Genomic DNA, 13,759 nt, shown 5'->3' with positions numbered 1-13,759 from the left:
TGATTTTTTGCAAACAATACTTCCTAATATGTTAATTTTTAGAACAGTCTTATTTCCAACATTTATGTTTGCTTGTGATAGACACCAGTTTAGATGTATTGGTTAGACTGATAACATTTTGTGATATTTTGAAAAATATCTTTATAAAAGTGCTTTAAAATTAAACTTCAGTCCCAAAAAGCCTAGAAGGATGTTTCAAACAAAATGTGTTACCTCTAGTTATGTACTTTGTAAAACAAATGTTAAGTCTCCATCTTCCATATTATTCTGTTGTGACATTATACATCCATTGTTCACAAAGTAGCACTCAGTCATTAAGCAGTTTCCTTGTAATGCATATAACAAACCATTTGTTCTGAATATATAGTATTTTAAATGTAGATTGTGTACTGTCTGTTCACTGTTGAAATTTATTGCCAACAAGTCAGAAATAGTGACTAAAAATTTCAGCTCTCACCAAAGTGGTATAAAAATGGCAATAAACAGTGATGAAAGAAAACTTAAACAACAGAGTAAATAAGCTGTAGTGGTGGCAAAAATATTGAAGTTTACAACTATGCTATTTAACCATGTTAACGGAATTTGATAAATGGACAGAAAGATAGATTATGTGTATTTAGAAGTAAGTTATTAATCATTATTTTTCTTAAAACATAGAACAGTAAATAAATAATTAAAGGAAACAATTATCTAATCTAGTAACAACCTTTTTGTACACATTTGCTGCTTGTCATAGGTTGCTAAGCCTTACACAATTTTGCACATGAAGGATATGAAATGAAAAAATTTTTTTTAGGTTTTATATATGCATTTGAAATAACCAAAAAAATGTAAATTACTAAATTGGTACCATAGAATTCCATTATAATTTATCAAGCTTAGTAACTAAGCTTTATTTGGATCCAAAGAAAATATGAAATTTTGGACAGACTAAAGACTTAATTTACCAGCCTGAAGTTTTGTGTCAAAAGAACAAGTTGACATCATAATACTTGAAAATAGTTGAGAAAACCATTGAGGGGACATTCTTGTCTTTCCATTGTTTATTCACATGCCACATGTTTTTTAAAAGTTACTTTTAACTTAAGACATTAAATAATATATATTACTAAAACTTCAATTGTAATCTACAGTTTGATATCAAATTTATTGACATAACTTCATAAAATAGAAGTCTATTAAGATTTTGAATGTCAGTCAACAAATGAGATGATATAGCCTTTGACCCATGACTTGTGAAGAGAGGGACAAAGAGCATGCTGAAGAAGTTGTGTTTTGAAAGACCACATGGGTGGGACAGGTACCTGTAATCAGGGTTATTTGCTTATCAAGAAGGCCCACAAGCAAGTATAGGATTTTCACCTTTTGAGTTACTGTACAGGAGAATAATATGAGGTCCAATGCAGATGTTGAAAGAATTATGGACAGTAGAAAAAGAGTAGTGAGGAATACATACCAGAACTTGTTAGACCTCAGAAACCAACTGGAGAAGGTTTGCCAATTCACTTGAAAGAGCTTTTATGGAGTTTGTAGCAGTAAGAAGAAGTACTTTGACAAAAATGCCAAGGAGTGACATTTCAGGGTTGGACAGAAGGTCTTCGTTCTGCAACCTATAGACACGTATAAACTCATATTATAGTGAAAAGAACTTTTTGAAGTACAAGAAGTAGTCAGCAGAATGGACTATTAAGGTGAAATTGCACAGAAAGACCAAGATATATCATGCTAATGTGTTGAAGAGATATTTTAAAAGAGAATAAGACATACTGGATACAACTATTGAGGCACAAGTAGATGTTGCAGGTGTGGCTGCTGTAAATGCAGGACCAGAAGATGGTTATTTTGTCATACAAGATGAAGATGTCAACACCATTGAAGAACAGACTGGTAAGCAGAAGAAAGAATTAATAAACCTACTGTCAGAGTAAAAAACAATCTTCACTGACAAACAAGGCAAGACAGACCTTGTGCAACATAACACCAAGACCATAACAAGGAATCCACTCAAGATGAATTCCCTATCAGATGTCCTGTGTGATGAGAGATTTGATAAAGTAGGAGGCTGAGGCAATATTAGAAGCTGGAATCATTGAGCTTTCAGATTCAACCTACTGTTCAACAGTGGTAATTGTGAAAAAGAAGGATTAATCAAACTGTTTCTACATAGATTTCTGGAAATTAAATCTGATGCACCCGTTTACTCTGAACCTGTGGAAAATCCAGAAGCTATGATGCAAAACAAGATGGAGCCAAGTTCTTTGGAAAAACTGACCTCAGTAAAGGTTATTTGAGATAAGATCTGAAGAAAAGACAGTTTTTGTGACACTAATTGGATGTTACCAGTTTAAGAGGATGCTAATTTGATCAGTCAACTAAGCAGCAACATTCAATGTATGGTGAGGAAGATGTTGCACAAACCAACAAAATCAAGTATTATGTAGAGGGCATTCTGACATACTTGGCCAAATGAAGAACCTTAGCTTTTATCCATTCTTTGACCTACTGTTCATATTGTGGTGAAGCAAATTCTAAGATTGTAGGTTTCTTGAGCATTTTGTAATGTAAACTACCCATTAATCTCTTAAAAACCTTGCAAGTGGGTAATATTAATAAAATAGCTTATTCCAGTGAAAGTTTTTTTGCATGTTCCTTCTATTTATTTATTTTTTTTTTGTTTGGAAATGAATATATGTTAAAGCCCAGGCTAAACCTGCCACCAATCTATTTACAGCATTGCTTAATAAAAAGCTTTTTATTTCTCCTTTTATGATTTTTTGTTATTCTGAAACAAAGAAATGCAATTTATATTTTTCAAAGTTTTAACCTACTACACAATTTGTGATAAATTTATTTACATTACCCTGTAGTTTACACAGTTGTATCTAGAACTTTAAATAATTGTCTGATTTTGATTAAAGGTTGGGCAGGTGGGATCAATTACTTTAGCACACTTTTTAACAAGACTAATTATTCTCCTTATCTCTGTTAAACTGAGACACTTACTTTGAAATATCACCCTTTACCACTAAACTAACAATCATGCAGTATAACTTCACTTTCACAAGGTTAAAATTTTCTGACTGAATATTGCTTGTTCTAACTTGCTCACCTATATATGTCCATTACCCAACTGAGGCCTTGTACTTTCTTCAAACTACTAGATGCTATGATGTAACAATATTCACTTAAAGCAATGTGAAAAATACAAAGGTTCACTAGACATGTCAGTTTACAAGAGTTGAACCACACATTCAACATACACCTCTTACCAAGTTACATAACAAAATGTGACACTTTTAAAATAATCAACTTTTAACACTTGTTATAAAAACTAAATAACAAGTAAATATTAGGTCATTTATTGAACTAAATAATAACTCTTACTTTAAAAGAGTATTGTATATCCAACACTAAAATAAATCCTCTTCAAGAAAAATATTTACAATACTTTTTATACTACATACAAAGACTGTTCTCAGCTCACACACAAAGTCTTCCCCTATTATCTGCATCAACATTTGCAGTTCCCTTGGCATTTGGTAGGGCTACACTTTGACAAGATACCTTGTCTTCATTTTGATTTTGTGTCTTTTTACTGGGCCATCTGTGAAGACATCTTTGTACTGGCACAGTTGCTCCTGTAGGTCTTTCTTCTGCTTGCCAATCATTCTTAACTTAATATGATACCTTGATTTATCTTATCTTTTCCCAGTAGTCTTGCATTTAGTATTTAGTACAGTGAAGTAACTGTTTTCTAGTTCTGCATCTCTGACAGCCACACCAACCATGTTCATCTGTACCTCAATAGCCTTACCCACAAGGTTTTATTCTCTCTCAAAGTGCCTTTTAATGTTGTCCCATACACTTTCACATTATAGTGCATTCTGTTAACCATTTCTTGTGCTGCAAAAGGTCTTTTTTTTACTGCTGGATAAGTTTATTTTTTGTTTTACTGAGACCTCAACATGTAAATCCTTGACTTTCTTAAATTAATACTTTTTTCTGTCTTTGATGAATTTCACTTCACCAGTAGAACTATTTTGGTAGGTCCAGTTTAATATTTTTTTTATTTTTTTTTTCTCTTATATGGTGCTCGACTTTCTCTTGGGCACTGTTCTGAAGTTTCTGCAGTGTCTCATTCTTCTGAACTCTATTCCCCTTCCATTAACCTTCATTTGGAAAGTCACTTTTCAAGACTTTAAGAGTATTGATATCTTGCTTGTTCTTTTTCCCCTGAGGTTTTGTGGTGACTCTAAATGCCTCATCAGTCTTGTTTATGTATAGTTCCTCAAAATTTTTACTACCTAGTATATTTCCAATCATCAACTAACGTATTGTTGGATTCATACACATGACCTCAGTATATCACATGTATTTTGGAATATCCACCTTCATTTTTGCTGTGGGAATCTTTCTCATTGTATCGTCAGTTAGCACACACAGGTGTATTTTGTCTGTCATTTTATCATCAGGTACTAGACTGCTTCTCAGTGCTACACTGTTGCACCCAGTGTTTTATAGGACTTTCACTTTCTTGTCCCTGACATGACCTTCACCTACTGGTAAATTGTGATTTGTTGGCACCCCACAGTGTTTATCACATGGTTTAGTCACCACTGACACTATTCACTGTTGGTCCATATGCTGCTAATTTAAGCTGACTATCAGTTGTGCACTGATTATTCATGAAGCAGCACTTCCTTTCTGTGATGAGTTGTCTCCATTTTGTTTCTCCTGGCAGCATCTATGGTGACAGTCACTTTTGTCTTGTATCTTATCAGCACTATCTTTGTAAGTAACTCCAGCTGCTTTACATTAAGACTTCTGCTGTTCCTTCTTGGTGATGGACCTGCACTCCTTTGCAATGTGTCCTATATTATAATTAGTATAGCATCTCTTCTTCTATGTTTCTGTTAACATACTGTAACCTTTTGTGGACATCTGTTTGTTGTCAGCTACCACTGATCTTGACTTTCAGCTGGTTATTCTTACATTTGGTAGTTATACTCCCTCCATATGTTTCCATATATTGTTTTGTAAGCTTGATCATCTCATCCACATCTTTCGAGACTTTTTCCTTTAGGAACAGTGACATGTCGGTTGAGCACATGATCATGAACTATTTACACATTAGTAGATCTGAAAGTCCCTTAAAACTATTTTCACAATCAGTTCAATTATTAGTAATACCTGAACTTTTTTAGATTAACAAACAGTAAAAGAAAGTGGTCACATTAACAGAATTTAGAATCTGAAGAACAATTATCAGCTAACATAGCTTGAAACAAACTGATCATGTTAATAGAATAATTAGTGCACTTGTTGGTAAATTATTTTTCAAATATATGGATAGTATAATAAGGTCTATGCACTTGGTAAACTTCATAAAACTGGAATTGTAAGTTTGATTAGAAATTAACTTTAATTAAAAATACTTGTCACATGAATAGAATAGTGATTTCATTTTTAGATTAACAATAATTGAAGCAATTTTAGAACTAGGACAGTAAATATTTTCTTATATTCTGTTTAAAAATATTTGAAACAAATTGATTCTAAAACTAAAATAAGTACTAAGTTTGTATATTAAGTCCATTTTAATGTAATAATTTCAGGACTAGAATAGTAAAGAAAGTTGTAAGTTGCTTTTTCATGAAATATGTTTCACAGTTACTGTGTAAAAGATTAAGATAATGTAGTATAAGAATATACAAGTAGAAAGGCAAACATATGGTTTAATATTTCTGCATTTAATCATGATTCAGAAAATTAGACTTATTCTGATAAGATACAAAATAGTTTTTTTTCTGATTTGTATTGCAATGTTTAAATTTTCTCTTGTCACTACCCCTAATATTCTCACCTACCTTCACAAATTTTGACAAGGCAGCAACATAATAGCCTGCAAATCAGCATGAGACAATCCCCACCAATAAAAGTGTGACATAACTTCAAGTACAGCTGACTTCCTGTAGGCAAGTTAGCCCAACATCACTTTTTGATTGGCACTCATGGCATTCAGACATGTATTTTGCTGATACTTTCCTTTACGGAATTTTTGGTGAGCTCCTTACACTTTTAATAGAATTTAGTTTTTTTTTTATGTTTGCTGCATTTGTATTCTGAAATTTTTGTTAGTACACATTTACGTTATGTGGCTTTTTATCATAATATGCGATTCTTTGGAGCTCCCCCTGTGGAGTTTACTACTTCCGTTCTTTGTTCAAATGGATTCTTCTGAGCTTTATGTTACAGCTACTACCAACACTGTTTTTCCTGCAGTTAACTTTACTGAAAAAAATAAATTGACTACTGTCACTTTGGGTCCACAGTCGTTGGTGGGAGATGTTACAGCCTTGGTTTGCTAGGAAGTGACTACTCACATGTGGGCTCCTAATTTGTCTGTGGATTCTCCTTTCAGTTCTAAATTGGAGAAAAAGCTGAATATGAGAGTGTTCCAACCCTTTCCTATGCTACTTGGTAGTCTGAGCCTCCTCTTTTCCTGCAGTTACTGATCAAGATATATTCCATTTTGTCTTTGTCTTCTCCATTCCTTTTTAAGTGAAGAAAATCTATATTATTTTCCCCTACCTCACCAGATATTGGGGCTTATGTCATTAGGTTTTCACAACTTTTGCATTTTAGGGTAAATATGTCTTGGCCCCCACATTATATGGAAGACATGCAGTAGCTTATCATAGGCCTACTTTTACTATTTTGAACTCCAAGCAGTTAGATTCTTTTCTATCTCAGTGGAATTCTGATCCCACTATTTCATTGACATTTTCCAAACACCAATTTTTCCTCTATCTACCTCATGTTATCAACCCTTCTTTGTTCCTTTTCCTCAGTTTGTCTTCTTTCAGAGACTTTTTATCATTTCTCCGAGGGATATTTGACTGTGGCTCATGCCCTGTTTTTGTTGTTTTTTCCTTGTCTGCACTATTTATTTCTTCTGCCTTTTCCTTACTCATATGGCTCCATCATTGTTGGTATCTCTTGCATAGAAGAAACTCCCATTTTTTCTGAGTCTATTTATCCCAACCTACTTGTAGGACATGCACATGGCTACCTTTTTAAAGTAAAGTGATTTTGGGGGTTTTCTTGACTTGCTGGAGACCAGAGTTGAGTCTGCACATTTACACATCTTCCTTTCCTCATTGGCTTCCAGTGTGTCTCTACCTCATTCTGAACCTGTCCTGTGTGTTTTCCTCCTTCTCTTTTTCAAATGCTTGCTCCCTGAGTCTCCAAGGTTCACTGTCAGATTTTCATCTTCAACTTCAGCATCCCTGGTGATTCCAATGACTATATGTCGAATATAGGTCTGGTAAAGCTATTTTGATTCCATACATTGGACCTCCTGTTTCTGACCCACAATCATGACATACACACTTGTTGATGTATTGTATAACAGGTACCCTTAATCTGATTACAGTTTATTGAGCCCCAACAAGGAGGTACCTCGACCCATAGTTGTTTAGCTGGTTCTGTTTCTAGCAGGGTACACTAGAACTAGGTACATTTGCCTTCCAACTGCATTCCAAGTTTCCTAGGTTTTAGTCTCTTATTTCACATCTTTTAGCTGTAACTGTGGATGCTCTCAATCAGGATTGGGGTCCCTTTTCCTCTATGCTAAACCCCATCTGCCTTTTCCCTAACATATTCTCCATCATCCATACCTGTGTGTTTGTTATGTCATCTTGACAGCACCAATTTGGCCAGCACAGCCATAGTGTTCACTTCTGTTGAAACTTTTTCCCTCACTTGTCATTCTCAGATATTTTTCCTCATGCATGGTTTCTTCCATTCCAATGCTGTCTTCATGCATGGCTTTTGTCTGATCTTTTGCATATAGGATGGACTTTTTCCATAGATTGCTTCTTTGATTTTCTCTTCCATACACTTTTCCTTCATTCCAGTTTACCAGTGGAAGTGGTGTGTCTACTGCCATTGGTCTTCTCATCATGGTTTTCATTTGGCTTGTTCTACCCTTCCATACTTGCCTTCTTTCCTTAACTGGCATTTCAAGAAGCAGCTTTCAATATTCACCTTCATATCATTTCTCACCTTTATCATTTTCTTTTGTCTAGATCATCTCTTATTTCCCTTCTGCTGAAACAAGGTTAGCACTGCTCCCTTCTGTAGTTCCCATTTATTCATTCATTGAAACTTTCCTCTTTCAGTGATATTTCTGCTATTATCCTTACAGATTGGATTTGGCAGCTCATTCATTTTAATTATTCTGCCCTATCTCTCAATGAATGTTGCATATTTAGTTTCCTTCCATCAAATCTGTCACTAGTGTCCCTGGCTGCCCAGTTCCATCTTCCATTTGAGGATATTGTTCATGCCAGTATGTGACCACTCCTCCCACATTTATTTCACATTATTTTCATTATCTGGCAGTTTCCTGTTTTACAAATTTGAGTTTACAATTTTTCTGTGGGTAGGTAGGTGCTCTTTTTCTACACATCTTCCATACAAGTCTTTCTCCTATGTACAGAACTTCTAGTTATGAAAGCCACCTGACAAGATATTCTGAAAAACACACTGTATGGCCACTAATGCCCATCACTAAGATGGTTGGTCCTCAAAGACTGCTTTTATGTTTTCCTCACAGTGTTTTGCTGTACACTCATACAGTAACATGAGTAAAGCAGATGGGAATTGGTGCTCATCTTTGCTGCTCTTTCAGGAATGATCTGCTTTTCAAAATAAGGCTTTGTAATCACTTTTTGCATTGTCTCCATTTCTGTATTCCCAGTGGTATATGAAAGTCCTTACTATTTACTAGCACCTAGCTGCAAATTTGTGGACCATGAAGGTTTCCTCCTAGGTGTTCTCAATTCTACCCAATTGAGAGTAGACCAGTGGTATTGTGCTGGTATAACTCATAAATAAGCATTCCTTCTACCACAGACCTGATGTACTGTCTTAAATGCTGCTTGGTTATGGACTGGATGATTTTTGCCAAAATACAGTTTACCTCTTTGACTCAGCACCCTCCTTCCTACTGTTGTCTGGATGTCACTTCCTAGAGTATTAATGCTGGTTGGAGCTGGAATAATCACATAGGACCTCACATGTGAGTGGCCCAGGTACCCTTTTCCTACCACAGACTGGATGCTTCTGGACTGGATTTGAACATTTACATTGCTTTCCACTTTCCTAACATTGCTTGAATGTCATTTTTCAAGGGTACCATTGTTGGTTGTGTCTCTGAGCATGCACACATGATGATGCAGGTCATTGGAAGAGATCTTCTTCTCTTCTAGTTCCAGTGTTTGAGGTGAATGGAAGAGGACTTTCTTCTTATTGTATGCCATATATTTCTTTCATGATGCTGTTGATTGAGGTTGAACTTCCTTTTCCTTTTATGGTCCGCTGCACTTCAGCCATTCTATACCAGGGGCTCGTTCATTATATCTGTGGTCATTCCTATGATTCTGCTCTTATTGCAACACATTGTTTTTATGGGCAGAACGAATATGCCTGGCTCATAAGTGGTATAGTCTCCATGGATGTCTTTTACATACTCTTTATTCACACACCTTATGGGCTTTCTTTGGGTGGTTTGTAATGGTAACAAGTACTTTACATTGGTCCCTTTATCAAGTCAATGTAAAATTATAGCTGTTTTGTTAGAAAATGTAAGATATCATATTGAAGATAAAATGTTTCCACACTGAAAATGTATTTCCAATAGATTCTTACCTCCAGTCATACTTTCCACCCTTCCTCCTGAATTCCAGTGTTTTTTACTTTTCTGTTGCTCAATCTTCAAGTGACATTGGACTAAATTGTGTAGAAAGAATCAGCTGTTCTAGTGGTGTTGCACTCCTGTTGGTGGAAGATTGTTGCATGCTCATTTACATGTTATCATACAGCTTCCTCACTTGAAAATATGTGAAGGTAGGTAACAGTATCAAGGCTAGTGGCAAACAAAAATTGAAGTATGTGTATAGTATGCAGTACAATTTGGGAAAAACTTCTGTTAGAGGATGTAAGAATCTAACAGAAATACATTTGAAGTGTGAGAAAATGTTAAATTTCTTATTTCAAAATAAGAAAGTTGTAGTTACATAATTTCATTTTTCTGCAGACACCTCCTAGCTCACCTAGTTCTATTGGATCTCGTAAATCCAGCATGTGTAGCATTAGTAGTTTGAACAGTTCATCTAGTGGAAGTACCAAATCTCATTCTCCTTCACATCATTTTCGACACCGATCTCTTTCACAGGTAGTTGATCTTAATTTCATGAAAAGTTTTGTTCATTACTACTGTGTGAGGTACAAGTTACTGGTATCTGTACTCCATAATGAGATTCAGTTGTATTTTAAAATGCATTTGATATTTTGTATTGCAAAATATTGTTGTACAAATTTTCTTTCATTAGTAACAGTCTAGTGAAGTAAAATAAATTTATAAGAATATGAATTATATATATAAAAGAAAAATAAAGACTAATTTGAGAAATGTTGTAAGTTGCATAATGTTAGTAAATGCTTTACTGATTCAATTTAACATTTTACTAATTAGTAATTGTTGTTCAGAATTAGAACAAATTTATAATTTTAAGAAAAGTGATTATATCAGTATTTTCTTATGTAATGATGATTTAGATTAGCAATTACCAAATTCTCTTCAGCAACTTTAGTGATAATGAAAGTGTTATAATTGGCATGAGCATTTTATTCTGTCCAGACATATGAGCAGATAATCACCTAAATAGTGCATTTGACACATTTTGTTGATGCTACAAAGACATGAAAAACTGCAAGTGGAAATTTAGTTCACATAATAATATGTTAAAATAATTTTGATATTCTGAAAACTAAAAGAGATAGGAGATTTTAATTGGTAAATAAACTTTGTCTAGAAGAGAATGTACTTCTTCATACTTTGTCTTCACACTTTGAAACTATTGTTTTGTATGCAATAATACCATTACACTAGCTTTTTAGAAAACGTAACTGTAAAATTTTAGTAGTTACAGCCATGTTTAATATCATATAGGTGTCAGTATTGATTAGGTTATGATTCAAGTACTCAAATTTCATACATTTTTTTATTCTATTTTCTCATGCAACATAGTGCAAATGCTTCTAATCGTGTAGACACAAATAACCAAAATTTTTTTAGGATTAATTTTGAATGCTATATGAAAACACAGCTGTCAAAACCTGGTGTGTGATATACATTTATTTTAATACTCTTTACCATAAATTATCTAGAAAAGGTAATGTTGATTCATATTTATATTCAACTATATATTTAATATTTCAATATAAACATATTTGTTTAGCTGAAAATAATGTGTTATTAATTTCATTGTAGCCAATTAGTTTTAAACAAACTGGATATTCCTCTAACCCATCCACTTGATTGTAATTAAAACCATTAAACAGAAATTATAATTTTTAACTGTGAAAACATGTGCTTGGATAAACTATAAACTATAAGTAAAGAAGATGGTGTTAATTGTTTACAGCTCATCACTTTCCTATAAATGAATATAAGTATAAAAAGATCCAGCACCAAAGCTAGTTGTGTACATAACACTATGAAACTTCAAAATCTGTACAACTTAAAAAAGTTTTTAAGTGTGTGAATTTACTACTTAACCCATTAGATAAGTGCATGTTAGTTGGAAGAGAATTACATAAGGCTCTTAAAATGTCTTTCAAAAAGAACTAAATGATGAAATAGTTTGAAATTTGACAAAATTGCACATCAGTGCCACAGTCTGTGGACTAACACTGCTAGAAAGCACGTTTTGATATTCGTGGTAGGTAGAGCACAGATAACCCATTTTGTAGCTTTGTCCTTAATTCCAAACAATTAATCAATTGAGAAAACATTCCTAAAAAGTTTATAATTTGAGAAAAATAAAAAATACCTTTGTTTTTTTATACTACTATTTCTAATAAAAATTCATTATTTCCAGTTGTTATTTGCACTCATATTCTGAGTAGTTTGTATGCAAGGTGATTTTTATATGAATTATAAAAATACTATTTTGTTTTATCTTACAGTTTTTATATTTCATTTGCACAATCTTTAATACCTCATAAGTGAATATCAAATGTTTTTTAAAGTAAATGTTTAAATTTTATTTTCTGTTTTCTCTAATGTATCAATATATATTTAGTATCATCAACACACTACAATAAAATGAGTAAAATTAACAAATGAAAATATGTACATACTTCTCAACTCTTCATAGAATTTTCATTAAAATAGTCGTCTTTTTCATATTTGCATAATTTCATGCCTCTATCTTTTCACTTAGTTCATTTTATTTTCACTTTCATATTCATTGTCTTTATACACATGTATCAACTGATGCCCATAGGCCTTTGTGAAGCTGCTTTGACAGAGGTGCATTGCCTAGACAAGATGATGTGTATAAATACCACCTTATTTATAAAGCTTCCACATTCTAGGCAACAAAATGAACATACAAAAATCAGAGCTGTTAACATATGATTTTTGTAATATACATAATTAACTAAAATATAAAAGTGAAACCTAAGTATGTTTTAACTGGCTCTAACTGTAAAATATATAGTAATAAACCACCTTAATCCCTTTCTAATTGCTGCCATGTTTAAACCCCTTTTGTGCATGTTACTGAGTTACATTCAAAATTTATAATTAAACCACTTTAATATAAATGTATTTTAATCAAGTTACTATTATCAAGTACATTATAACTTAACACTTAATATTATCTGAGTTTTATTTCTTTATCTTAAAAAGAAACAATTTAAATGGCAGTTAAGTTAAAAAAAGAAATATTTTAAATAGCAGTTAAAACTGCTGTTTTGCTGTGACATGACCTGTTAGTGGTTACAAGCGTAAACTTTACAATCTATTATACATGTTAATGTGAGAATGTAATAGACTATTGACATAGAAGGTCAAATTAAAGTTTCACCTGTCTTTCATTAACATCTGGAAAATTGTTTTAAATTTTTCAGTGGGAGTTTGACATTTAAATATTTTTAAGCTTAAAGTCAGCCATGTTCACTTGCAAAATAAAAGCCATGTTTCCAAGTGACAGTTTGAAGTTGAATGACATGCTTATAACCAGAAGAAAGAACAGATTTTGCACTATTCAGTTATAACTTGAAGAAACCTCTATTCCATTATTCCATTATTCTCTTGAGGTGTAGGTGGTGCTTGGCAAATGTTTCTCATCTTATGTGTGTGAGTTTGCAAAACAGTTAGATTATATTTGGGTTTCTATTTGTATTTTAATTAGTTATGTATTATTTGTGTTTATAAATGCATATTTGAAAATCTTATGATTGTATACATTTAACTTGATGATGTTTGACTTGTGGAAATGTCCAAGCAAGATGACATCATTCATGTGTGCAAGCATTTGCAAAAGAATTTGTGGATGACTCTTGCCCTGTAATAACTATAGAACACCACTGGGTCATATTATCAGGAATAGGTTGGCATACCTGCATCAAGAATAAAAGACAAAGAATTGGAAAGAGAAATTGAAAATAAATGATAAGTGAAAACATAAGGACATGAATTTATGCATATGAGAAAAAGAAAATTAAAAAATATTATAAGAAAACGTAAAATGTATGTGCATATTTCCATTTCTTAAATTTAATCATTGTATTGTACTGATATTATCTAGAGTTAATAATATAATAGAGAAAATGGAAAATAAAATAAACATTTACTTTAATAACTTTTGATATTACTTTAGGAGATTCTAGACATTATGCAAAT

General features: G+C 32.9%; 1 protein-coding gene across 4 annotated transcripts in view; it reads left to right on the top strand.

The window, feature by feature from the left end:
- The window catches only part of mim (missing-in-metastasis), a 105,913-nt gene that overhangs the window by 59,507 nt on the left and 32,647 nt on the right, over window positions 1–13,759 (top strand). For all 4 annotated transcript variants that reach the window (XM_076514889.1, XM_076514887.1, XM_076514888.1 and 1 more), the window contains one exon: window positions 10,103–10,240. In XM_076514889.1, the coding sequence (XP_076371004.1) occupies window positions 10,103–10,240 (138 nt within the window). The remainder of the gene's footprint in view (window positions 1–10,102; window positions 10,241–13,759) is intronic.

Source organism: Tachypleus tridentatus, chromosome 7 (genome assembly GCF_004210375.1).
Source record: "Tachypleus tridentatus isolate NWPU-2018 chromosome 7, ASM421037v1, whole genome shotgun sequence".
NCBI classification, from domain to species: domain Eukaryota; kingdom Metazoa; phylum Arthropoda; class Merostomata; order Xiphosura; family Limulidae; genus Tachypleus; species Tachypleus tridentatus.
This window is presented reverse-complemented; position numbering and strand designations above follow the sequence as displayed.